The 23,964-nt window shown below is 43.9% G+C and overlaps 1 protein-coding gene across 1 annotated transcript; it reads left to right on the forward strand.

Annotated features, from left to right (window-relative positions):
• Nucleotides 1–2,249: 2,249 nt before the first annotated feature.
• On the forward strand, nt 2,250–23,950 carry GPI (glucose-6-phosphate isomerase). Its single transcript, XM_054389578.1, has 18 exons — nt 2,250–2,368; nt 7,288–7,378; nt 8,330–8,398; nt 11,097–11,216; nt 11,856–11,939; nt 12,029–12,175; nt 13,867–13,938; nt 14,746–14,790; nt 15,573–15,626; nt 16,541–16,601; nt 18,211–18,254; nt 18,461–18,613; nt 19,036–19,165; nt 19,526–19,602; nt 20,835–20,963; nt 21,424–21,499; nt 21,582–21,648; nt 22,918–23,950. The coding sequence occupies exons 1-18, from the start codon at nt 2,250–2,252 to the stop codon at nt 23,039–23,041; spliced, it is 1,662 nt and encodes a 553-aa protein (XP_054245553.1). The 3' UTR covers nt 23,042–23,950.
• Nucleotides 23,951–23,964: the final 14 nt, after the last annotated feature.

Below are 23,964 nucleotides of genomic sequence, written 5' to 3' on the forward strand. Positions count from 1 at the left end.
ATTCTGAAACCAGAGAACTTCGCAGCCAGGGTTACAGCATGGCTATCAACAGGAGCCTAGGATTATTGAGGTGCTGGAGTGGGTACAGAGAAGGGCAATGAAGCTGGTGAGGGGTTTGGAGAGCTGGTCTGGTGAGTAGAGGCTGAGGGAGCTGGGGTTGTTTAGCCTGGAGAAGAGGAAACTGAGGGGAGAACTTACAGTTCTCTACAGCTCCCTGAAAGGAGGTTGGAGTGAGGTTAGCGTTGGCCTCTTCTCACAACTAATGACAAGGCAAAAGGTAATGGTCTTGAGCTGCACCAGGGTGATTGAGGGTGGAGATTAGGAGAATTTATTTCCTGCAAGAGTGGTCAGGAACAGACTGCCCAGGGAGCTGGTGGAGTCACCATCCCTGGAGGTGTTCAAAAATTGAGTAGATGCGGCCCTTTGGGACATAGTCTAGTGGTCATGGAGGTGTTGGGTAGAAGGTTGAACCTCATGATCTTAAGAGATCTTTTCCAGCCTTAATGATTCTATGATTCTGTGATTGAGGGTGTTATTCTAAGGGCCTTGAAAAAGAAGGAAAATGTGTAAAGTATACACGGCAGCCTGAATGATGACCTAAGTGGCTTGTTAAAGATTTGGTGGGCACTTGTGTGCTTCCTTATGGAATCAACTCCACAGTCCCACTGTTCTCATTTAGTTTTCCTTCCTTACATAAAGGTATATGCAGGAAACCACATGCACTGATGGATGTCAACCAGATTCAGGCAGCTTGAGAAAAGCAGCTTTACCTTGAAGAAATTGCCCAAAGCTGTCGTTGGCAGGGATGAGAATAACAAAAATGAAAACGAATCAAGTGATTAAGGTTTCTTTTGCTGAAGAAAAAGGCTTTGGCCTGTTAAACACTCAAGTCTGAAAAAGCAAACCTTAGAAACAAGCAGGTGTGAGGTTAGGAAGGACCCTTTTTAGACAGTGTATTCTTGCTGTACTAGAGATAAACATTTGCTAATATCATTAAGGATCAATCAAGAATCTTGTTTGGTTGTTTTGCAGCAAGGAAAAGGTGCTGATTCTACTGCTTTAGAACTGGGCTGATTTTAGTGATCTGAGTCAAGTTCATACTCCGTGACTCTGATTTAGGCCCAGATCCAGAAAGGGGCTTAGGTGCTTAAAACATAACTTCAGTGGGATTTGTTCTCCTAAGCTGCAGAGTGCAACCTCTGGAATTTGACATACACCTTCACACACACATGGTTAAACAACATTCTCCTGTATGTCCAGAACCGATTTCCCCTCCCCCCCCCCCGCAGAACAGTGCATCTGCCCTGGCCTGCCTGCCCCAGCCTGTCCACCCTGGCCTGCCTTCAGAGCGAGCTGCCACCGCCCCGGAGCAGGCCTGGCAGCGCCAGCCCCCATGGCAGCTCAGGGGGTAAGCTCCTTATGTAATGGCCAGGGGAAGACGAGGTTCGCAGCGCAAACCAGAGCAGCCCATGGGTGGCACGGGGGCCCTCTGAAGCAGCAGGCAGGCGATGCTGGCAGAAGGGCTGGGCACTCCTGTGGCTGAGTCTGGAGGCCCAGCACAGGTTTTAGGGTAGTGTCAATGGCAGGCTGTGCTTCTGAGCCGTTTCCCTACACCGAGCCCCAGCATAAGCACTGGTTCCCTCACCGCCTCCCTCTGCCTTATGCACCCCGCAGCCGGGCTGCAGCGGGCAAATCAGGCCGTAGGGCAACAACCCCGAGGCGAGGCGTGATTTTCAACTCGCTCAGTCCCTACGCACCTACACGAGCAGCGGCTCCGACACGGCGGCGGCGGCTGGCTGGGCAAGCAGGCCGGGTGGCGAGGCGAGGGCCGCCGAACAGCTGCGCCCGCCGCCGGACCCGGCTGCCCCGTGCCGGGGAACAGCCCTTCGGCAGCACAACCTTCACAACCGGCCTGCGCTGCGCAGCCCCGGCGGCGGGCACAGCGATCCGCGCTGCGAACGCAGCGGATGCCAAAGCGGACAAGCAGCACCCGCACCGGCCCCTGCCGCCACAGCCTCCCCTCACAGGGCTCGATAGGCTGCTGCCCGTCTTTCCCGCCCTCTGGCACAGCAGAGAGGGAATCCCACCGCCTGACGGGGCGGCCCACATAGGGGAGGGGGCCGGGGCGGGGCCGGCGGCGGGAGGCCCAGCTCGCCGCTATAAAGGCGGAGGCGGCGACAGTAACCCGGTTCGCCGTACTCGTGTGTGTGAGCTGGTAGAGTCTGTCTCAGTCCTCCCTGGCCACTAACATGGCGCTCTCTGGCGACCCCCATTTCAAGAAGCTGATAGAGTGGCACAATGCCAACTCCTCCAAGCTGGTCCTGCGGCAGCTGTTCGAGGCCGACAAGGATCGCTTCCAGAAATTCAGGTAAGGCTAAGCGGCTCCTGCCCGCCTTCCCCCGCGGCTGAGCCGGGCAGCAGCCTCCCTGCCCTCCCCGGCTACCGCCGCGGCCCGGCGGGCCCTCAGGCTGCCGCCATGCCGGGCACTTCCGTGTGCGAGGCCCCGGGACGTGTGGGGCTACCCGGCTCCCTCCTTCCCTCTCTCCCTCAGGTGGGCGCTACTGGAGAGCCGGGCCCTCGCCGCGAGCAGGAGAGATGAGCCCTACCGGCTGAGCCGCGGTGGGGGCCGCCTTTTCCGCGTCCTTCTCCCTCCTGCCCGTACGGCCTCGGGGAGGGAGCGGCCCTGCCGGGCTAAGGGTATGCACCGCGCACACGGGCGGCTGCATCTGTTCGCCACCTCGCCCGCCGGCATGCGGGGGGACCGAGGGAGGTCGGCTGATGCTGTCTGGAGCCGTGCCGGCCGGTCGGAGGCCGAGGGGCGGGCCGGGCACAGGCGCCTGGGGCCTACAGCGCTCCGCAGGCAGGTTGGCGTGGGCTGCCGGGGGGGCACTCGGCGGCAGCCCCCGGGAGGGCGGCCCTGCGCTCTTGTCCTTGACTCATCCTTGCAGCAGGGTACGTGCCGAGAAGCACAGCGCAGGGCTGCGGCTCGCACAACGGCATTGTGGGTCCTCCGTCCGCAGCCTCGCACCCGGCTGCTTAGTCATGATAAGCTCCGCGATAAAATCGCTAGCAGCCGGCCATCCTTCTGCCCCTACCAGTCCCTAGTGCGGCCGTGCCTGCCCCTGGCCGGGGGGCAGACCGGGAAGTACGGGGTGTTAGCAGCTTTAGCCCTCCCTTGCCTCTTGCAGTTCACGATACAGAAAATGCATTGCATCACGCTTTTGCTAGAGGAAGTAAGAAGTAGGAGCAGTACGGTAACGGTCAGTGGTTTCATCCTGTGAAGTGAGGCTCGTGTTCTGTACACTGAGGACTGCTGAGAAGCTGTGTGTGGTTGCACTGTTGAACTATGCCAGCAATCTGAAAAGTCAATCCTATGTAGGTGCATCCGTGACTTGAGTTTGGAAGTGAGCCTGAGTAGCACAGATACGGTGAGCTTCTGTTCCCTGCTGCTAAGACTTGTTGTATGTGTCAAGCTTTTCATTAATATTCTAGGTGAAGTGACTTTTCTTTTCATTGGAGCTTATTAAATACTATTTACATTGTAATTAAGCACCACATATGAAGTCCTGCATACCAGCGTACAAGAATTAAAATGTAATTTCCCCAGTATTGGCTTCACCTAACTCTTCTAAGAGACTGAATTTGGTAACATCCTTAGAACAAAGAAAAACTGAAGCAAACTAGCTAAATAGAAGATCTACTGAAGAAGGTTCTAATGTGGTTCTTTCCTGAATGGCTGAAGCAAGTACTCTTATTAGGGAGTTGCTTTAATATTATCCAAACCACTTAAACCATAAAATATGCTCTCTCTCTGTCTCAAATAGTCTGTATTTAATTGCTCTTGTGAATGTGTAATGGCGTTTACTGCTACACTTTGCACAGTTACCCAAGGAGAAGATACCTGACAGCTTATTTCAGGCACACACACTCATCTCTGATGTATTTATTCATGCTGAACGTAGTTACTGTTTCCTAAAATGTCTTTACCAGGTTTCTTTTTTTGTCAGACATTCTTTGCCAGGGTTGTCTGTTTCAGGTAGCTGCCCAGTGTAATGTAATTTCACAGTGCCTATAAGGCCAGGGAATAGTGGAAGGTTGTAAGGTGACTTAATCTTTTTTAATCCTTTTGTTTTAGTTCTATTTCCTGTTAACCAAACATGTTCTAGACTACCAGAAGAACTTTATTGTAGCAAAATAATTGCAGAACTGCTAGACTGAGTTCGACAGAGCTGCTTGTGTACCTCTGATTGCCACTTTGAGCCATACCAGTAGGACCATAGTAGGTGATATTTGTTGAAAGCCTAGGTAGTCTGGAGTTTTGGCCACGAAGTTCGCTCTACAGTTTGCATCTCTCTCCTCATTTGACATTAGTTTGCATGAATGCATTTCAGTTCTGCTAGTTAGGACCATAAAATGATTGAGACTCTGTCTTCCTTTAGAAGGAAAAGAGAAAACTTAGACCCAGGGCTTCCTGATAGTGTTTCTGGAGAAATTTCAGACTGGTGTGAACAATTTTCAATTTGACCATTTTATTTCTGAGCACAAGTACCTATTTAATCTTGTTAGGAGAACCTTATACTTGCTGATTGTGTCCTACGGAATATAGGTAGAAGCTCCTTTCTTCCTTTTGTCTTTTTGTTCCTGTATAATTTGTACATCTGTTCTCCTGATGGGAAGTGTAGTCACATCTGCAGGGTATAGGTTTCTTTGCCACCCAAACATAAGATCTGGTAGGAACAGTGGATCTTAACAACATGGGTTGCTTGCTAGAGAAGTTTTGAAGGGCTAAGATGTGATAAGATGCAGCTGTCATAAAGCTCAGCAGATAGTAGATGCTGGAATGCTGATGCAGGTACTCTTTATGCAAATAGCTAGTGCAAGATAGAGAGCACTGGTGGTGTATTCCTGCTAGGTGGCTTGTCCATGATGAAGGCTTAGAAAGAGCCTCCAGTGTAAATGGAAACTACACCAGCAGGGGAATCCAGGTGTAATAATACATTATGGGGTGCAGACAGATTTAGTTTGTGCTTAGATGGGAGGTAAAATCCTTCTGAGATGCTGCAGGTGGCTCTCTGGTGAAGGGCTACATCACTGACAATGTGGCTGTAGTTTACGTGACAAGGCTCTTGTTCCACCTGGGGAGTGCTGCCATTGACTGCTGCAGTGCAGCAGAGTGCAACTGAGCTGCAGAGCTTTGGGCTTCTGCCTGAATAAAGGGTGGGTCTCTTGGTGTAAGGCTTTCAGCTAGGATTGCATTGCATGGTGTGTGTTCTACCTGATATGGAGGAAGTTAGATCTGGTAGCCATTGCTTGATTTTTTTGGTGTGAGATGTCCTGGGAGGCAACTTTCTGCAGTTTCTGCAAATGACTAGTCATTAGATTCTAGCTAGAATTTCATGGGACACTTTGTCTTCTAGGTCTAGAGAGGCTCTTTGATCTTTATTCCTTATAGGTAAAATAACAATGAATTGTAGAAGAAAGGCCTTATGTCAGGTAAACATAGAAAATACTGTAAGGATTTAATCTTCATGGATTAGAACACTGGGAAAGATCTTGCAGTATGACGCTGTAGATGGGATTTTAGGAGTTTTACTTCTCTTACAAGTGAAAAAGTGTTAGTATTAATTGCTATTAGTATTAATGGCCTTACTGTATTACTTGTAAAGTGTGCTCAGATCTGAGACTTCTCTGTAAATGGCATCAAATTTCAAATAGACTTGGAGAGTTAGTTCTTTTTCTCCTGTACTGTATCAATAAACAGCTAATTGGGCAGATGAGCGGTAACACTCCTTCTCTCCTTTGACTAGCTGTATTCCAGGTAGCCTTCTGCTGGATGCTCAGGGTTTCAGGATTACTGTTTGCAGCCTGCTTAAAGAGAATGATGATTAATTAATAGCATTGATACTGGTTTCCCTCACTTGGCTGTAGTAGAAATGCTCTTCTGAGATGGTGCTTGAGGACCCCTTCCTTTCCTTACTGTATTTTTAGACCAGAAAAGGGATGTTACTCTGTGTTTTCTCAAGTTAATGAAACCACCCAAATGTCTAGGCCTTGCTAATTACTGCAGGCTCAGCTCCATCCATTGCAGAATCGTGCCTGCTCTGTCACAGATCCATCTGGAATAGCAGCTATGCCATGGTTAGTCCCTGTGAAGGCCCTGGCATGCATGGTTGCTAAAATAACAGTGCATTTTTCTGTGCTTAAGTGCTGGGAAAGAAAAAGCAGGGAAGATCACAGAATCAGTAAGGCTGGAAAAAACCCCAAGGGTCATCAAGTCCAACCTGTCACCCAAGACCTCATGACTACTAAACCATGTCACCAAGTGCCACGTCCAATCCCCTCTTGACCAACTCCAGGGATGGTGACTCCATCACCTCCCTGGGCAGCACATTCCAATGTCTAACAACTCTTGCTGTGAAGAACCATGTGGAGAGTTTAGATGCATGCAATTTCCTGTGGCTTGTGCCTGTGGAACACAAGTGAGAGCAAGATACATTGAGCCTTCTGTGCTTTCTTAGAAGCCTGCTGGACTGCTTACAGAACTTTGATTCTTCAGGTTAAAGTAAACATGTATCTCTGTCTGGAAATTAGAGCTGAGAATAAAGGGGTAGGAAACTGTGCTGTGGGGGACTAGAGGGGCTGTGGAATTTCTCACATAGATGCAAATGGACTCACTTGATTTCTGTTGCACTACTCCTGTATTCCGTCTCAGAAGTAAACCTAAAAGTGCTTATTTTTTAAGTGTTAAGCTGTATCTTGGGAGACTTCCACTTGGGTCAATGAGGACAGTGAGACTATACCATGCAGACAAGGGGCTTACAATTCTGCATGGTAGTTGACAGAATGCTTTATTTTGTGAAGTTGCGTAGCTTTTTTCAATCAGGCTTGTTTAAATCTCCATCTAAAAGACTGTACTTGTTGGAAGGACCTATATAGAAAGATCAATTTTTGAGCAGCAAAAGAATGTGGTAAGGAAAAATGCTTATAGCTCCAGATGCTTAGGACTCAGTGAAAACAGAATGATTGTCCAGTGACACATTAAATGTACTTTTGATTTGGACTTTCACAAGTAGAAAGTGGGCATTGTCATTTAGCTTGTTGAAAACCATGTCCTTCAATTAAAACAATGCCTTGTGTGAAACTTGTGGGGCAAACTGGTCCCTCAGGTCGTCTTTAACTTAGTATAATTAGAATTCCAATTATTTTGCAGTCTGTAAGGAGTTATCATGGTCTTGCTTAAAACAGTAATCAGGAATCTGCAATTAAACAACCTGTTTGTTTTGACAGCTTGACTCTGACCAGTGATCATGGGGATCTCTTACTGGATTATTCAAAGAACCTTGTTACAGAAGATGTGATGAAAATGCTGATGGAACTGGTAATTCTTTAAACTGCTGAATTAATAAACCAAATAGGTTTTCAAAGAATTTAACCTTTACCTGCAACTGATTATTCTATCATTGTTTATATCCATTTAGCTCTGAATTTGAGAGACCACCTTAATTAAAAGGCATCTGTTTACAAATCTTGGCACTGTTCAAAGTCTCCCATTGTCTGTTAGCCTCAAGGTACAAGGCCATTTTTCAATGTGCAGCTCTTTCTTGTGCTCACTGTAAAGATTTTTTTCTGGGTAGCAGATCAGCTGACATATTGGAACATGGTCTAGTGGTCATGGAGGTGTTGGAAAGAAGGTTGGACTTGAGCTTGGAGATCTTTTCCAGCCTCAGATTCTGTGGCACTGTTACTAAGGTCTACTGTAAAACGCTAGAGATGGTATAAAGTTTAAAGAGGTGGTCATCTCTTCTATATGTGAAATTGAAACAACCTTTCACATCATGCAGTCTTAGTTTTGAGATTGATTTGCAGTTAAACTTTAAAGAAAGAAGCTTGTGTCACTAACTTGTGTCCATATTTTCAACCCTTAAGTATGGGTTCAGCCAAAGGTTTAAAGCAGTTAAGGCACAGATTTTTGAAGGGGGAAGAACCAACAAAAGTAGCCATAGCAAAATTTTTTGCTATTCTTCACTTAAAAAACAAAAAATCCAAGCTGGTACAAAGGATTAATAAATTCTTCAGCAGTATGACAAGATTGAACTCAGCAGTTAAGATGGATCTTAACAAGTTACTGTGCACAAGTTACTGTGTAACTGATGAAGGAAATAAAGCAATGGGATTGTTTTCCATTTTTGCTCTAGAAGCTGTTTAGTCTTTTAATTAAATAACTTTTGTTTCACCGTAGTGAATGTTCACACTCTAATGTAGCTAGACCTTTGTAGTGCATGCTGGCTCCCTACTGTTTTTAAGAGGAATCTATTTTTACATTTCCCAGGCCAAGTCAAGGGGTGTGGAAAGTGCCAGAGAGCGCATGTTCAGTGGAGAGAAGATAAACTTCACTGAGGTAAGGCTATTTCTGTCTGTTGCTCTTGCCTTTAAGTATAGGCACAGCTGAGAGGATGTTCAAGCATCTGTGTAAGAAGCCTGGAAAAAGCTTACTCTGATTGCTACTGTCAGATGTGGAGTGGTTGTAATGTTTGCTGCACTGCTTGCACGAGAGCTTTGTGCAGCTCTGACAAAGAAGAAAGTGTGTGAATAAAGCTATTGCATCTCTTCACACACATCTTCAACTTTTTAGAAGGTTTTGGTGTTATATTCTGGGGGGTCAAAGTTTGCAAAAGCATGGAACAGAGTGTTGAATTCCAGATATCCTTTGCATGCTTTTGTGCAAGACTTTGTGCTTTGGGTTGTGGATGCAGCTTATCTGTGGATACACTATAAACAATCTTGGGAAATATGCCACTTCAGAGAGAGGATGAGTATCTTCTTTTTTTGTAGCTTTGAAGGTGGTAATCCTGCTTACATCTCTACTAAAACCTAGAGAAAACCATTTGTACCTTTGTGAAATTAATTCAGATGGAAAACAGACACTCCCCAGTAGAGTGTGATGTATTCATCTGCCTTAAATATTAAAGGCTATTTAGTATATTTGAGGTAGATTCACAGCAATCAGTATTTGCTTTGGTTATTGAGTGATTTAGTTGTTGCACAAGCTGCTTAAAATAACTCAGCAGGTGGACATTGTATTGTTTGAGTGCTACATGTTTGTAAAAATGCACAGGAACAGATAAAGCTTCACTGGAGAAATGGTTCCCCTGCTCTCTATTAATGCCTTCAATTCACAGATGTAATTCTAACTAATGAAAAAATGAAGCAGAACGGTGTGAAAAAGTCTGAAATTTACCTGGAGGATTGTTTTCTCAAATACTACCTCTCACTAGTCTCATGTTGCATAAATTATTAGTTAGCCCATCTCTGACTGTGTTACGGAGTTACTCCTCATTGTCTACATGGCAATAGAAGTAGCAGCTGAAGGCTCAGAGGGATGCAGTTTTCCCAGAAAGCATTTAAACACAGAATTCAACTGCAAGGTGTTTGGCTTCTGCTGCTAGCTCTCAGTTACTGTCTTGATATGGCAACTTGATGTAGCAATTACCTGCATGATATGTCTAGAAATGCCTTTTGTTATCAGACTGTTCCTCATTGACAGGCAGAAGCTGACTTGGAATTAGATTTGGGGTTTAATTTTTTTTTTGTATAGAATATCAAATTAAGTGGGCTTGGCTCTGGAATATCAGTGTGTAGACCATGTTAAATTGTCAGGAGACCTTAAACAGGATGCTGTCAAACAACATGACTGAATAAACCTAAAGCAGTAAGACAGAAGGGAGCTGCTTAATGGCAAGAAGTGACTTGTCCACTACTCTTGTGCTGATTTTGAACATATTTTTTAGCTGTCAATGTTAATTTAAGGCTTGTCTGTATTTGGTTCTGCAGGCATTGGCTGTGTGGTGTCTGCTTACATGGAAGTTTTGTAGTGCACCCAGGTGTGTCAGAGCCAGGTGTTTATCCCAGATGAGTTAAAACTTGCAGCTTGATGTGGCACACAGACAGCACAGCACAAGAGAACTCCTATCTGCCTGCAGTCTTCATAGCCTACCTGGTACTTGGCCAATACTTCTGTTTACCAGTAGGCATCAGGTCACATATGACTGCTTCTCATCATCAAGACAAAGTTTCCTTCAAGCCCCACAATGAGAAGCATTTACTAAATACCATTCCATGGCTGAGTGGTACAAATAAATCGCCTCTGTTCACCTCAGGTTGAAGTGGGTGCAGTGTCATAGTTAGCAGCTGAAAGAGCTGTTTCCTATTCCAAGTCAGTAACCACAAACTCAATGATTTTTTAATTAGCATTTGGTATTTAAATCATAACTTGGCAGTTCACATTCTGTGTTGTCTTTGTCTGACAGTGCCTCTCATTGTAGCGAGGAACAATGAGCTAGAGCAGCCTAATTTTTTAATTTGTTCATTAGTATTGACTAACTCCTTCATTCCAGATTAAAGGCATTAAGCTCCTGAACAGGCAAATCGCAGGCCAGGTTTCAGTGCTTTGTCTGGTGTATAACTGTGGAGAATTAATATAGCATGGTGCATGCTAACAGATGTTACATTTTTCCTCATAACACATCTGCAACCTGCATATCTGCTGTGCAAGTATTCAGGGAATGTTTAACTGTGGGCAGTGGATGGGATAACGTGGCTGTTGCCCCCTTTGTCAAATGTTCAAATGCATATTTCTCTTCCTGTATGAAATGGACTGCTCAGGAGAATTGAGAAAATGCCAGAGAAAATAACTTCATCTGCTTGTTATAATTGATTATCAGTACTGTCACTGAAACAACTTCATCCTTGTATTCCTAAAGCATGCCAGAATAACTGAGATCACTGAGTGCTGAATGCTGCTGACTTCCGAGCATGTCATTAAATGCTTTTGAAGGAATTTGGGGTTCCCAGATAAATAAAGCAGTAAGGTGTGTGTTCACTTTGCACATTGATATGTTTTGTAAGGCCTCAACACTGAGCCTGTCGAGTGACGGGGGGTGGCTGAGATAGCTGGAGAGGGGTGTGTCTGTGTATGCATACACAAACTGCTGCTGCAGTTCATGGAAAGGATTTTTAAATCTTGAAGATTGTACAGTCTGGCTGAGGTCCCCAGGTATGGTTTGGAAATAGCTTCATCTGTTTTTCCCCTCTTTCAGAACCGAGCTGTGCTCCACATTGCCCTGAGGAACCGGTCGAACACGCCCATACTGGTAGATGGGAAGGATGTTGTGCCTGAAGTGAACAAGGTGCTGGACAAGATGAAGCACTTCTGCCAGGTATAAGTGTCGCCATACCTTGTTTGTCATACACTTGTTCTATACCCAGCCAGGTTCAACATGTGCATTGTGAAGCACTGGTTGTAGGCTGGATCACAGGAATTATTGTGCCCTTGATTGAGGTTTAGGATAGTTCTGGCTCAAGCATGGAGTTGGAGCTGGGCTTAGTATGATTCCATTTTCCTCTCTCTCTTTCTGGTTGGGTTCCTCCTTAATGAGCTCTGTAGGTCTTGCTCTTTAGCAGTAATTTTGCATTTACCTCATCTCTTCAGGTTCAAGTATTTGCTGCAAATAGTTTAACGCCCAAGATTCTCATTTTTAGCTTGATTTCTCCTGCATTTGCCAACACTCTGTAAATATTGTAGTGGTCACCAGAGCCAGAATGAGAGTATTATCTTGCAGTGTGTTTTTAAATGTATGCATTAGACTTCTTACACTTAATGAGGTGCCATCTTAGACATAAGTAAATGCCTGGCCAAGAAGGCAGCTTTGAATGCAGACTTCGAAGTCTAGAAACCTGAAAGTTGCCTTTGGTGACTCTACAACAATACTTGAAGACACAGCTTGTTTCCAGTCTAGGTGCAAAATATTCATGGCAGTACTTGTATGGCTTGTTTTTTTGTTTTTTTTTTGCCACAGAGAGTCCGTGGTGGTGAGTGGAAAGGCTACACTGGGAAGACAATCACTGATGTGGTCAATATTGGGATTGGAGGCTCTGACTTGGTAAGCTCCTCGCTTCCACTCATCTTCCACGTCTTTCTGTGTGTGCATGCTTGCAAGGAAGAGAAAATCTAATTACTGCTTCTGTCCAGGGCCCTCTGATGGTAACTGAAGCCCTGAAACCATACTCCAAGGGAGGCCCTCGTGTTTGGTTTGTATCCAACATTGATGGTACTCACATAGCCAAAACCCTGGCTGAGCTTAAACCAGACACTACTCTCTTCATCATTGCATCCAAGGTATGTCTGATACAAGCACTGGGGTGTGACTGGAAAGGATTCAGTCAGAACAGAGGTCTGTTCACAGGAAGGTCTGGATCAGGGACTTCTAGTGTAGTCTGCTTCTAAAATGGCCTGTTGTGATTCATCTAAACCTGCAGTATAAGCTTGCATTGACTTCTGGATCCCTGAAGTATTTCAGTACCAAGTGCTGGAAATAACCTAAAGAAGACACATGAGCAATTTCATGTTGTCTGGAGTGTATTTGTCAGCACAAGTTCAAGCTTTATTCACAGAAGTTTGTTTGACTGCCCTTCTCTGTGGGTGGAACGTAGTAGCCTATGTAGGTAGTTCCTGGAAATTCAAGATCTTGTTTCATTCCTTAAAGCTACTTTTGGCCCTTCATCATAGGTACTTGTTGAGAGTATTCTGGGTTTAGTGTTTGTTTTGCATTAATGAAGTGTGTGTAGTTTAGGAATCTTCATTCTGGTTTAGGGTAGTTACAAAATACCTTCACCTAAAGAACTCAGATGCTGAGTTCCTTGAGCACTGTAGAAATTAAGCTGCACTTGAGAGGTAAGGAGAGTCTGCTGGTGCTGTACAAGGTGACACTTATTTCTGACTGACAGACCGAAGTCTTGCCTTGCTACTTACTCTGTAAAGGTAATGGCTAGCTGCCATCTTCCTCTGAAGAATGCTTCTGTCTCAGAGGAAACAGATGGAGGCAAAGTTCATCATTCTGTAGCTGGGATCACCATTTGTAAAGCACAGTAGAACCTTTCTCCTGTAGAAACCAAGCTGCAACAAATGACCATGTGTAATGCTGCCTATCCTCTGTGGTGGTGCTCATTTTCTTCTCTTGGTAATGCTGCAGCTGAGCAACAGCTTATGGAGTAATAAGGAAACTTCACAAAATACTAATGGTCACTTGCAGTAATTGAGTTCTAGAATCAAGGTTCAAAGGCTTAGAAGACTGCCAGATTGACAGAGTGACACTTCCACTTCTGTTGGCCAGGCTGCAGTTAGATAATTGAATATATTTGAAAGAGGATGAATGGCATTTTTTGTTGTTTTCCATAGCAGGCCTGTGTTTCATAATGAAGTATTTCTGGAGATGGATGAGAGTAGGTTGAATCTAGTGTTCACCCTTAAAGCTAGATTTTGATGGCTGAGTAAATCAGAATGGTTGTAGATGTTTGCAAAGCTGCATGACTGAACTTGTGTGCACACTTCATGAAGCAGGAAAAGGTTTTCCTCTAATCAGCAAAACAGAAGTATGGCAAGAATCTTAACAGAAAGGAGTGTTCCTACATGAAAAAGTAGGAATTGAATAAGAGGCCAACCCAGCCAGATTATCTTGCTTTGATGCTTAATTAGTTTTTGTAGTTGAATGATAAAACTTCCTATTTAGTGGAAGAGTGAAGCAGAAAATTTTAGACTCAAGATTTTGTATAACAACTTGGAGACAAGGTAGGAAATGGGGAATAATTGCTCCAGTTTCAGGTCTGTGCTAGTTTAAATAGATAAATCCATCAACACTGGGCTTCACTGGCTGGGTAACCTTGCTGTTTTGCTCAAGCCTGGCAGCAGCTGTCTGTTAGGAGCATCTTCAATGGTTGCAGTGATGACCTGGAAGGTGTGATGTGTTCAGGCTGAACTCGGTTCCATTTTAAGGACAGTGGTTTACATCCTTCTTGTTTTCCCACATGCAGACTTTCACCACCCAAGAAACCATTACCAATGCAGAAACTGCCAAAGAGTGGTTCCTACATGCTGCTAAAGATGTAAGTTTTGGTTGAGGTTATGTAACAATGCAACAGCTTTTGGTTGGAGTTCTCCATGGTCAACAACCTTGTGTGCTTTGGAGCAGGGCCAATAGCTGCCCAAACATAAACTCTGCAGCTCAGCAAACTCAGTACTCCAGTGCTTCATGGTTAGTGACAGGCTGTTATTTCAGATTAGGGTTGATAAAACTAACAGTTTTCATTGTAAATAGTTGTTATACATTGTTGCCCTAAATTCTGCCTCTTAAGAGGGTAGCATTTGCCTTGGGGCTGGCAAATCATCTGGAACCACTGGTATGGAGATCCAAGAGCATTGTGTCTGTGGCATTACCTGCCAGTTCTTGGCAAACCTTTAAAAGCTAGAAATGAAGCATGGTTGGAGTCATATACTGACATTACTATGGCAGATGGCTGTGCTGTGAATAGAAACCTTGGGTTTGGCTCATTCTCTCCTATTCCAATCTTTAAAAGAAAAAAGCAGATAGTACCAGCTCAGGTCATCAAGATGGTCTTTAACCTCTTTCACTCCTAGTAGCTGTACTTAGTTTGAAAGCTGGGCTTTGAAATTCCTCCTTGCACTATTGTTGCAGACAGCTCAGCTGTGTTCTCCAGAACACTTACTGAAAGACCAAAGGCTCGAGTGGAGCTGGGGTTTGTCAGTAGCTGGCTTGCTCTTCTGACCCTAGCTGGAAGGGTAGTACCTGTACAGTGAGCTCCTGTCTGCTGCCCAGTGGCAGGATCAGCTTTATGGCCAGAAATCAAAATAGTCAGTGTTCTAAATGTAACAATCTGTTTATTTCTATGCAGCCTTCAGCTGTGGCCAAGCATTTTGTTGCCTTGTCTACCAATGCTGTAAGTGAAACAAATCTTTTAAAATACTTTTCCCATGTACCTTTAAGATGAGCTTCATAGGAAAGCCCAGTGAGGAAGTCTGTGTTTTAAGGCATGATTATTTCAACACCAATGCACAGGCTTCCTCTTGAAAGGAAGCATGTTTTTTTCCCTACAGAAAAATAACTGAGACACTATTTTAGAATATCAAGTTTCGACTTTCATTATAGCTTTGTGGCTTTTATGCTAGAGCTTTAAATCTGAAATCAGGATTTCTACTTGAAATGACTATCTTATTAATGAGCATTACCTGTCATTGCTGAAGTGTCTGTGAACGCAGTTAGGGAAACAAAACTCTTCCAGACTCCCAAGTGCTGAAGTGATACAGGAAGCTTGTGTGAATAATCTGTAGCATGATTGGCACAGTGTACCCTGCTGATGTGCTTCATGTCCAAGAATGAAACAGACAAATAGCAATTAGGAAAAGATTCTATAGTAGCTGTCTGTCAGGCACTGTGGTGTGATGTTCCTTTCTTCCATGCTGGTTCTGTTAAATGGAAACTCAGACCAGCTCCAAACTGTTGCCACTTGGATTGATAAGGAAATGAGTGGAAGTCATTGATTTAAGACTCCTGAATAGTGATAGTGATTGCTGGACATAAAGCTATGCTTGTTTCATTAAATGAAAATGTAACTGGAGAATTGTGTATTCAATGGGCACATAACTTTTTATTAGCTAGACACAGCTTCCTAAGAGTGTTGGGTTTACTTATGGTGTTCTTTATGCTTTTTTTTAATTCCAGCCTAAAGTTAAAGACTTTGGAATTGACCCAGAGAACATGTTTGAATTTTGGGATGTAAGTAAATGTCTAATGTTGTGTGGTAAATGTTAACTATTGGAATAATCTAACTTGCTTCAGAAAATGCTAACTAGAGGTCAGGAAACTGCCAAACCACCTACAATAGAGTAGTTGTGTTCTCTGTACTGAAAAATCTGAAGACTCATGTTTAAAGGCAACTTGAGGACATACCAGGCAAGTAAAGCAATCTTGTTGCCCCTTGGCCATTCCATTAAAATCCTGCAGTCAGAGACCAGAAGAGGAACCTTTTGTGCTCTTGGCTATCTAATCAGCTGTTGGGTAACAGGAGACAGAAGTCTTAACTGATTCCTCCGTGCAGTGGTTATTATAAGCTGTGACATTTGACTGGTGGGGTCTACTGTGTGTAGTGTAGGCCTGTAAAGGTCAAACTTCAGAAACAGCCTGATTTGATACTTGGTAGCAGATGCAGATTTCAAGCATGCTACCATTAGGCTTGGCCCTTAGTCGGAATCAGATTGGTTTGTCTTATTGTGTGCCTGACAAACTAGATTGTAAAGCTGCTGTTCAGAAATTCTCTGGAGCATTCCCTTTTCCTAGGTAGTGTCATAATCTTGCTGAAGCATGTCTCACCTGTACAGGACTGATGTTAGGGAAGTACTTAATACAAGCTGCAAGTTTAGTATTTGGGAGTGACCTGGAATCACCCAGGGTTCTGCTTCAGCAGATGGTACCTAAATCAAACAAGGAGGAAGACTTCAAATCAGCAAAAAATGCAGGCTCACTTTGTTACAGGGTTACTGTAAGGTATAGGTTCCCTTCACCATGCCATGTAATCTGTAGTGGATTATCACCAGAAAGAACATTGATGTTGCTGCAGACAGTGCTGTTATTTCCTGATAGTTTGAACTGGAAAGCCCTGCACTTGTTTAAACCATTGTCTCTTGTTCCAGTGGGTTGGTGGCCGCTACTCCCTCTGGTCTGCCATTGGTCTCTCCATCGCCCTGCACATTGGTAGGTATCCCTGAGGTGTGGCAATGCCAAGCATGAGTCATCTTTGCTTCAGGAATGTGGCTATGGAATGCATGAACAGCAGTCCATTGTGGGTCAGATTCAGGGCAAATGGTACTGTGAGTGGTCAGAGCAGTCTGTAAAGCAGCAGATACTGAGAGATTTTAGTACTGGAAATGCAATTCTGGAAATTACCCAGATTTGGGTACAAATAGCCAAAGTGCGTCTCTTCAGTCACCTGCTAGCCAAAAGGTCCTGATTTATGTAAAGCCATGTCAGTGTTGAAAATCAGGCCTTTCAACTGGCTTTCCTGAACTGAGGGATTGAGTTTCTGTGAGTATGTACACACTTAAACATCTAAATCCTCTGTCTCCAGCTCTGTCTCCATTATGTATCTCCTTCTCCCATTACTTCTGTTCTCCCTATTCTTGTTCTTCTAGGTGGTAGGGAATGCTGCTTCTATCTGCAGTTCATTGTAGAGCAAGCAGACTCTTGAAATTGATCCCCATCTACTTCTTGCATTGTTATGGAATAGCATTGGCATTCCTGCTGCAGATCTCAAATGCAGGTGGAGAGTACACATTTCATGTGGAAGAGCTCCAAGAACTGCTGTTTGTTGGTGAGCAGGCTGTTCAGCAGCCTTGCATTTGTTCCCTTAGCACTTCTTTCAGACATTTAAAGCCTGAAACCATCATGTATTTTTTTTTTTCTAAAAAAACAAACCAAGCTAGAATTCCCTTAGGCTGAGGTTAGAAGAACAACAATGGTTTTGGTGGGTTTGGAATGGTGTGAATAGGAGTTGTCATGTGTAGAAAAACCTGCATGAAAAGCATAATAAACTTCAGTCAGGCATTTACTGTTTTGTCTGCAATAAAGTTTCATCTCTGCTGGCAGACAGATTTGGTGCTGACTGCTGACATGCAGATCTAGCTGTGCTTCTTGCTCTTACCTCCTCCATCTCCCAAAGCTGGCTACTTGACCACAGGCAGAGCTGCTGCATTTATTGCCAAATGCTTTATCTCTATTTTTTTCCATACAGGACTCAGGCTTTCTGGCTCTTCAGGAAAGAATAGTGTTAGCTAAATTACCTGTTAGTGAAAATTAATGATAATTTAAGTAACCTAATTATAGAGCAAATGAAAATCAGGTGAGTTAAGAGAACAGGGGTAGGGTGGTTGGAACTTATCTTTGAGAAGACCTTATTTCAGCTGGTTTTCCTCTGACTTCCCTGCTGTGCTACCATGGCCCTGGTTTGGGTTTTTTTTCTCCCACTGGCTGTGAAGTGACTAAGTGTTCAACATAGCCTTTACTACAAAGCCTGGGTTTAATGCCTCTATTTTCCTTCTAGTTGTTCATTCTACCTGACTGGGGATTTTAGGCAAAGGTTTTTGATGTATGTTTTATTAAGTTGTACCTGCTCCTGAAATCCAGGCTTTAATCATATCTGGGTTAAGGGAAGCAAATTTCAGGCTAGGTTGAAGTGCAAATGGACACTCATATAATATGAGTTGGGAGCCTGCTGCATACAAAGTCTCAACTGTTTTACAATTGTCTCTGCAAGAGGAATCATGTTTGAGTTGCAATAGTAAATACAAATTGTTTCCATTGCTAGGTTTTGACAACTTTGAGAACCTGCTTGCAGGAGCCCACTGGATGGTGAGTGCCTGTTTCAGATTTGCTGCTCTTAAGGCTTGTTAGATAACTGAAGGCAAGTTGGTTTGTGAAGTTCTGTTCCATGCTTCAATACATCAAATGCCTGTGCTTAGGAAACTCTCCCTGGTCCACAGCAAAAATAAAACCAGCTGAAGAATTGGGAGGGATGCCAGCTGCTTTACCAGGTCTCATTGTCCTTTGTGTCCTAGGATAACCACTTCCGCACCACCCCTCTGGAGAAGAACTTGCCTGTGCTGCTGGCCATGCTGGGGGTCTGGTACATCAACTGCTATGGGTGTGAGACCCATGCCCTCCTGCCCTACGACCAGTACATGCACCGCTTCGCTGCCTACTTCCAGCAGGTAGGGCCCAGGGGAAGGCTTGCAAACAGCAGAAGTGTAGAGGTGCTTCTGTCCTGGTTCTAAAACCTGAATCTGTTTCTAGGTTAAAATTCACGTAGACATAGTGCTCAGGGCTGTCCCTCCAAGCAGTGGACTTGGCTCTGTAAGGTTAATAGCTTGACTCAATGATCTTAAGTCATTCTGTGGTTCTGTGTAACCAAGCGCCCAATGAGTTTGGTACCAAGATGGACCTCAACTTATTTGTTCAGTTAATGTAGAGATTTTTTTTTCTCAGACCTCCTTTATCTTCATAAATTAAGCAGCTGTATCCCTCATGCTTAGGAAATTGCTGTAAATGAGCAGCACTGATTGCAGTTGAAGTACTGATTCTGTACACTGTGTGGTTCTGCAAGAAAGGTGCTGATGCACTTCCCTTCTTCTAGGGTGATATGGAGTCTAATGGCAAGTACATTACCAAGAAAGGTTCTCGTGTGGACTACAGCACTGGCCCTATTGTGTGGGGAGAGCCTGGCACCAATGGGCAGCATGCTTTTTACCAGCTCATTCATCAAGGTAAACTGAAACTATTCAATACCTTGTTTGGGAATTGAGTTCTGAGTGGCTGAAAAGCTGCGCAAGAGTCTGCAGTGATGACACTCTTTAGATGTTGGATTCCTTAACATAGCATCACATTACTGTGGCTCTCTTAATGAGTGGCTTCTGAAGGCTGCAAGGTGATTTAATTCTGTGATAAGGAGAGACAACTAAAGCTGAAACTACTGAACACTATTGTCACTTCCCTCTGCTGTGAATAAGAGAAAGCAGTTTTTAAAGTTGAAGTGGCTGAGGGTTCCAATAACTGATAATGGGATGAGAATTAAAGTTTCTTAAGGCTTTCCTGTTGCAGGGTTATTAACGTGGCTTTTCTTCCAGGAACTCGCATGATTCCCTGTGACTTCCTCATCCCAGTCCAGACCCAACATCCAGTCAGAAATGGCTTGCATCACAAGGTAATCAATTCTTGGTCAGGGCACTCATCTGGCAGCTTATTCAGTACTGCAGTACATGATATTTCTAGGTGTCCCTCTGCTACTGTACACACAGGCTGTGTGAGCATTCACTACAGCTTGGAAAAGATCTGAATTGTAATGGCAGATTATATGCAACAAGTCATACAATAGGATTTTTGCTCTTGGAGAGCCTGCAGGTCGAGTTCCTCAGGCTGATCAATATCATGGCTGGAAAGAGTTGAGCAATTAAGTATTTGGAGAGAAGATTCCTTGTGGGAGTTGAGGAGCAAATTACTACAGCTGATTCTTCAGAGATGATGTTGCAGGTCTTAAACTCTAGGACAAAATGCAGTGTGTGTGCTAGCACAGTGAGGGTGAGAGACCTCCTTTTTTTTTTTTTTTTTTTTTTTAGTTTAATGCATTGTCTAACTAAGGATTTTTCAGTCTAACCTTTTATTTTCTAAGTCCCGTGAATGGAAACATGTCCAGGCCTGCTTCTCAGTGCATATATCAGAGAAGCCATATTTCCTCACTGCATTCCAATCTTGTCATGATTTCAGATTACATTTAGATTGAAATTGTGTGGCTGTAGTATTTTGGCTGTAGTATTTTGTCAAGTAACACCCAAGTACAGGTCAAGGTTTTAGAATATGACTCTGCAAAAGGAGAGGAAAGGTTTCATTTGCCTGTAGGTATTGTAAGAGTTTCTCTTCAGTGTAAAGGGTAGGACAAAAGCACACATGAATTTGCAAGCTAACATGAGGCAGGGAGTAGGAAACTATCATCTGCTATAGTGGTAGGGTTTGGTATATGGTATGCTGTGGGGATTTCCTTTCATGCAGGGGAAGTACAGCTTAGTTGGTTACCTGTGACTAATCTTTGCACCTTGCTTTCCATGCATATGGATAACAGAGTAAACTACCCTGGGTGGAAAGGGGTGTGTGAAATCCTGGCTCCTTTGTTCTCCCTGGGAGGCTTGCTGTCAGCTCCAGCGCAGGCAGGACTCTGCCAAACAGTCCTGGTTCTTTGCATATATATACTATTAAAGTAGTCATCAAGCCTTGTGGCACTGGCAGGCATTGTGCAGCTAAATCTGCTGCACATTTTGCTGCCAATAGTGTTAAAAACAAGAGCTGCAGCTCTAGGTCTTGGTCTAGATTCAAGCACTGGCTATTGCTGTTCCAGGTAAGGAAATGGCAACTTGAGTTGATGGTTTTATTTCTACCTGCTAGATCCTTTTGGCCAACTTCCTTGCTCAGACCGAGGCCTTGATGAAAGGAAAGACTGCTGATGAAGCTCGTAAGGAACTTCAGGTGGCAGGAATGAGTGGAGATGCTCTGGAGAAGCTTCTTCCCCACAAGGTAACCAGAGTGTGGCTCTCAGAGCTCTCCTCCAGGTGGGGCCGGCGGCACTGGGCTGCTGCTGGTGGAGTTGGATTGCGGGGCAGTGCCCCCCGGTGGTGGTTAGGTTGCTACAGCATCGACGGGCGTGGAGCTTGCGTTGCAGTTGTGCCTTGCCGTGTCTGGTGGAGCAGTCTGTGAATGGCACCCTTGCCAAGGCATGCTGCTCTGGAAGCATTCAGTGAAGATGAGCTCTCACTTCACTGCCCCTGGAGCATTGCCTTCTATTATTTCCTATATCCCATAGCAGCTAATAATGGTGCTTGGAGACAGCACCTTGCCATTTCTGTCAAGAAAACATGAACATTATAGAGTCATAGCTGAGGTTGTTTGCCTTTAAAGCTTTCAGGATTTTCTATTTGCTGCTAATACAAACAGCCCAGTGTGGACTACTGGATAACAATAACTCTTGTGTTGAAAGGTCTTTGAGGGAAATCGACCAACTAACTCCATCATGTTTACAAAACTCAACCCATTCACCCTGGGAGCCATCATTGGTAAGTAAATGGATCTCTCATCTGTGAAAGCTCATTAGAACTTTCTGATGAAGTTTACTGATCAACCTTTTTCTGCTTATAGCTATGTATGAGCACAAGATATTTGTACAAGGGATTATCTGGGATATTAACAGTTATGACCAGTGGGGGTAAGTGTCCTTCATCTGTTTCTTGTATATTTACTGCAGTACTCCTTTATATGTCATGACTTAGAAAAAAAACAAGGAAAAAAGTGTTACAGAATAGTTTATGTAAGAACAGGTTTTCTGGGGGTAAGTCACCACAGACTCTTACTTTGCCATGTATGATGACTTTAGCTAAAGGAGTCTGTTTAGTTTGGTTTGAAAAATACAGCAAATGCAAGGGGAAAAAAGAAAGTAATAATGAGTACAACAGTTAAGCAGGCTGAACACATGCTCAGGTAGAGAAAAGAATTATTTACTTCTAGAAACATTTAGTTGGCAGTTTGGCATTTCTATGCAAAAGGCTGAGACCCCCTCTTAATTTTCCTGTACTGAAGATTGTGGGCAGATATCTTCATGTATAGATCTGTCCAATGCAGGCTGTACTTTACTGAGGTTTGTGATAGAGCTGCACATGGAGGGGAATAGCTTTGTGAGGAGTCTGTTGCTATTGCTTTTTAAAATGGAAGACTTCATCAGGAGCTAATCAGATTCTTTTAAATCTGTAGTAGTAGCAACTGTACAACATACTGTATGAAGACTTATGCAGGAGAAAGGGAAGGTTTGTTTCAGGTGAAACCTGCCTGTGCTGAGGGGTTATTTTGAAGAGCAAGTTTGCTCTCTAGGCTTAGAACAGCAGTTTACCATAAGCTGTCTCCTTAAAGGCTATAGGATAGGGTTTAGTATATTTGAGAGTTATCTTACTGCAGTGAGTTGTTAAAGTAAAATATTGTAGTAGAAACTGAAAATGGAAGACAGTCTAGTGAGTGCTGATGTCTGCTATGAACTCTGAAATCAAGAGTAAGACAGGAATAAGTACAGCTTCTACTGTAGCACATCAATCTAAAATGGCATCCAGAACTATCTTTTGGCATGTAGGGATGGTGTAGAATCAGCCTGGCTTCTTTCAGCTAGGCTCTGGTGGCTGTAACCCTTGGAGTGCTGAAGGGGAAGAGACTCTGCTTAACTCTTAAAACAAAACTTTCTTTCTGTAGACATCTTGTAATTTGAGAGCTGTCTGTCCAGCCAGGCAGCTGGGAGAATTCCAGTTGTTCCTGAGTAGCACTGAGCTGAATGAATTTACCTTTGTCAGCAGTTTGTGAAGGGAAGAGCATTCGCTGTCATGTTCACTGAGTTACTTTTTCCTCGCCCCTATTTTGGATGGCTCATAATAAATTATGTAAGTTTTTAGCAGTAATGTTTTTCTTCTTTCTTCCACTCCTTTTACAAATGCAGAGTTGAGCTCGGAAAACAACTTGCCAAGAAAATTGAGCCTGAACTGGAGTCAGATGCTCCAGTGACATCTCACGACAGCTCCACAAATGGGCTCATCAATTTCATTAAAAAACACAGGGCCTGAGCTGAAAGATTTGGAGGACATCGACAATCTGACCACCAAATACTCAAATCTGTTGTAGTTGTGCTTTTTTTTTTTTTAGCCACCTCTAATGAAAATAGCACTTTACAGATGTAGCTTCTCCACTTGCTGCAGTTCATCTTGTTGCGTCAAGTGTTACAAATGAAAACTAGTTTTGTGAACCCAGAGGTTGTAGAGTTGCTTTATTTTTGTGGCTGTTGATCTGTAAAGTGCAGTTGGTCTGTTCCTCAGTTCCTGCCCCTCGACTTCCTTAAGGATGGTCACCTACTGGTAGTAGAAAATAAAAGGTATGATGGATGAGTAAAAGTTCTACACTCTATCTTTCAAGTACAAACCCAGTAACGTTTGCCTCAGCCCCTGTGCAAGGTCCTCTGAAGCCAAGTAAACTCACTTCTCTTTGGACTGGTTCTGCTGGAAACTGGAACATGTTCAATCTACAGCTGTAGATGTGGATTGCATAATTTGTTGCATTTGGGCAAGGTGCAGGTTTATTTCCAGTGCTTCTGTAAAAAGGGAAGCTTAGTACTGTTTGGCAACAGATCTTGATTTCTCCATAAGCTCTGAAGGTCTTGTGTGAACAGCTCTCCAAAAGGGAAGGAGGTTCCTGGAATTACAGGGATGTCTTAAATGCTTGAAAACTGTTTGTAAAATTATGAAGCAAAAGCTTGGGATCACTTAATGTAATTTTGATATCTTCCAGAAGCACTTTCTTCTCTCTTCTGAAATGAGCATCTCTGTTGTAACATACACAAAAGGAGACCAATTGAACTATTTGTAAGCAGGTTGCTTTCTGTCTTCCTTCTCCTCTACCACTGTAACTCCTCCCTGCTAGCAGCCTGGCATGCTCTGTGGCTATTGTTCTGTAACACCTTTAATAAAGGTAAGACACAAGCATTGAAAGGAAA

This window comes from Indicator indicator, chromosome 19 (genome assembly GCF_027791375.1).
Source record: "Indicator indicator isolate 239-I01 chromosome 19, UM_Iind_1.1, whole genome shotgun sequence".
Lineage (NCBI taxonomy): Eukaryota > Metazoa > Chordata > Aves > Piciformes > Indicatoridae > Indicator > Indicator indicator.

Coding starts and splice junctions, on each gene's coding strand:
- GPI (XM_054389578.1), top strand. CDS start 2,250: ATGGCGCTCTCTGGCGACCCCCATTTCAAGAAGCTGATAGAGTGGCAC. Junction 18,255..18,460: donor TTGCAGGAGCCCACTGGATG/GTGAGTGCCTGT, acceptor TTTGTGTCCTAG/GATAACCACTTCCGCACCAC. Junction 21,500..21,581: donor CACCCTGGGAGCCATCATTG/GTAAGTAAATGG, acceptor TTCTGCTTATAG/CTATGTATGAGCACAAGATA.